This window comes from Pseudomyrmex gracilis, unplaced genomic scaffold, assembly GCF_002006095.1.
Source record: "Pseudomyrmex gracilis isolate BER0280 unplaced genomic scaffold, ASM200609v1 scaffold_7, whole genome shotgun sequence".
NCBI lineage: Eukaryota > Metazoa > Arthropoda > Insecta > Hymenoptera > Formicidae > Pseudomyrmex > Pseudomyrmex gracilis.
This window is the reverse complement of record NW_018020591.1, coordinates 1,587,032-1,589,492: the sequence shown is the minus strand read 5'-3', so window position 1 is coordinate 1,589,492 and position 2,461 is coordinate 1,587,032. Positions and strand designations below refer to the sequence as shown.

The window sequence follows — 2,461 nt, the reverse complement described above, 5'->3', positions numbered from 1 at the left end:
AAAAAAAAAAAACGCGTCGAACGATACAAAATGGATACAGTTTGATAATGAGAGGACTACTACCTTTCTATGTCATTGCGAATCAATGTTCAACCGTCACACTTCCGAATACTTATAAACTAACTCGTAATACGGATGTAATTTTCTCTTTTATTTGTATTTATTGAGTACAACTGACGATTTGTATGCACAAAAAGTTTGGATCAAATGTTATCGCTTTTTTTGTAATGAATGTACGAAAAAAGAAGTGAAATAAAAAATATGTTAGTCGATGGTACTTCCACACGCGCTTTCACGTAACTACTACCCTGCTCGTATCGGAGGGAGGTAATTGTTCTCTGTGTGATGTAACACAAGGAAGAGACATGTGGTATAACAAAGAAAAAGCGTTTTGTATATTACACATATTACAATTAACGTTCATATATTACAGTCAGACACTGCTTTTCGTATGTTTCACATAAAATTTGTGTCTATATTTCGAACTATTCGCACGTCTCACATGTTCAATTCTTTGAGGCGGGCTCAAATGTGTAATGCACACCTTTCCCTGGGAATTGCTGCTCCAACTGAAAACACCATGTAAACAAATCAAATTGAAATATCAATTACATCCAAGTGAGAAATGTCACAAATAAGAGAGAGAGAAAAAACATTTGTTATTTAAACAACAGATAACTTACTCTCGGATGAACTGTGGGATATGGTTCGAATAAATATACAAGTCCAATGTAGGCGGCTACAAATAAGACAAAACATAGCGCTCCAAAAGCCGGATCGTATCTATATGGATATCCGTAACTGTAACGATCCTCGCCCATTGTTTCGAAGTTATAGTGTAACTGGAAGAAGAAAGAGAACGCACACATGTAAAACATGTGGCAAATGAAATCTGATTTCAGAAAGAGAAGCATTTCTCGCATCGCTCACCGGCTCGTGATAATTTTTCCTCAGGGTTGGTATATCATACGGATAATACGGATCTTTAGCCGCCGGTCCTATCATGGGTAGATCTGGATAATCGCCGGTACAGTTCTCCGGAGGATACGGTTTGTACTCCTTCGGATGCAAGTTATACTTCTCGGCGATCTTCTCGTGATTCTTCTCCTCGTATTTCTTCGGTCTCCACACGTAATTCCATGGCAATGCTGTGGCGACAAAGTTGTGACAACTTCGATTTCTTTTCATCACACGGTTATTAACATCGTTACATCCCTCTAGTTTACTTTTCTACTTTTCCACGAATTTCTCTCGCACGTCTGTCTTCATTTTTTCGCTACTTTTTTTTTCGTACAATAAATTGATTTACATACTTATGTAATAACAATAACAACCTCCTTTTATAACCTCTTCTTTCATTTAAATATCAACGATAAATTACAGCGTTGTTCCCAATGAACGTGCGATAAAGTCAATCAAAGTACAAATTGTTTATCGGTTACTCACGTGTGTCGGAGTAACATCTCGTCGCGCTGTACAAACACTCCGTGTTTTTCCTCAACAATCGACTTGACAGTCCACCGAGTCTCGCAACAGCCATCGCGGCCATCTTGGTTGGTTAATTGGTCACTGCTGCGCGTGGAGCTGCTGCGCCGAAAACTATGAGCAGAGAGGAGAATGAGAGCGGTCACGGACCTATATTAAAAAAGGCATTTGAACCGAGAAGTGCGCGTTTTGGAGCCGAATGTATCGCATCTATTGTTGCCTCTTTTCCGCGTTGCCGATTGGTTGGTTGGTTGATCGAGTCGAATCGAATCGGTAAGATCAAGAGAGTAAATAATAAAAGCGATTTTGAGACAGTCGTATATGTAGAGAAAATTAAAAACGTAACTAAAGTCATGTGACAGAAAAGAGTAGAAAAACAACACGTGAAAATATGACGTGACTGTAATTTATATTATATATAACATTAAATAATACATATTATACATATAATTTATTATATGTTTATAATATTATACTTTATATTGTATTATATGTATTATATACATACTACAGAGTAATGTCACTGACCTCGGCCGCGCGGCCTTGGCGGGGTCACTGACCTCCGCCGCACGGCCTTGGCGGGGCACTGACCTCGGCCGCGCGACCTTGGTGGGGGCGGGGTCACTGACCGCGGGCGCGCGGTCTTGGCGGGGGGGAATCACTGACCGCGACGGGGTCAATGACCTCAGTCGCGCGACTGCGGTAAAGTCACTGACCTCGGCCACGTGACCGCAGCGGTTTTACTGACTTCGATCACGTGATTACGGCATATATATACAGGGTGTCCCAGAATTAGTGTAACATCTCTCGTGAGCAAATAGAAGGAGTAAAACTGAGTCAAAATGTCCTATACCATTTTGCTAGATTTGCAATAGTTACCGAGATCTTAATTAACAAAGATCAGCGAATAAGCATGCATCGGGCTGTCTTACGCGCGTAAGACAGCCCAGTGCGCTTCGCGCGCTAACGGTGTTAC

At 41.0% G+C, this 2,461-nt stretch overlaps 1 protein-coding gene across 1 annotated transcript; it reads right to left on the bottom strand.

Annotated features, from left to right (window-relative positions):
- Positions 1-371: 371 nt before the first annotated feature.
- LOC109859786 (NADH dehydrogenase [ubiquinone] 1 beta subcomplex subunit 8, mitochondrial) lies at positions 372-1,573 on the bottom strand. The gene is made up of 4 exons (XM_020438346.1): positions 1,447-1,573; positions 931-1,148; positions 684-842; positions 372-569 (listed from the first exon to the last, which is right to left on the bottom strand). The coding sequence occupies exons 1-4, from the start codon at positions 1,547-1,549 to the stop codon at positions 507-509; spliced, it is 543 nt and encodes a 180-aa protein (XP_020293935.1). The 5' UTR covers positions 1,550-1,573; the 3' UTR covers positions 372-506.
- Positions 1,574-2,461: the final 888 nt, after the last annotated feature.

What these genes read in the sequence shown, in the direction of transcription:
- LOC109859786 (XM_020438346.1), bottom strand. Translation starts at nt 1,549, where the DNA reads ATGGCCGCGATGGCTGTTGCGAGACTCGGTGGACTGTCAAGTCGATTG. An exon ending in GAGATGTTACTCCGACACAC is followed by an intron (nt 1,149 to 1,446) that starts GTGAGTAACCGA and finishes TTGTCGCCACAG; the next exon opens with CATTGCCATGGAATTACGTG. An exon ending in ATCCCACAGTTCATCCGAGA is followed by an intron (nt 570 to 683) that starts GTAAGTTATCTG and finishes TGGTGTTTTCAG; the next exon opens with TTGGAGCAGCAATTCCCAGG.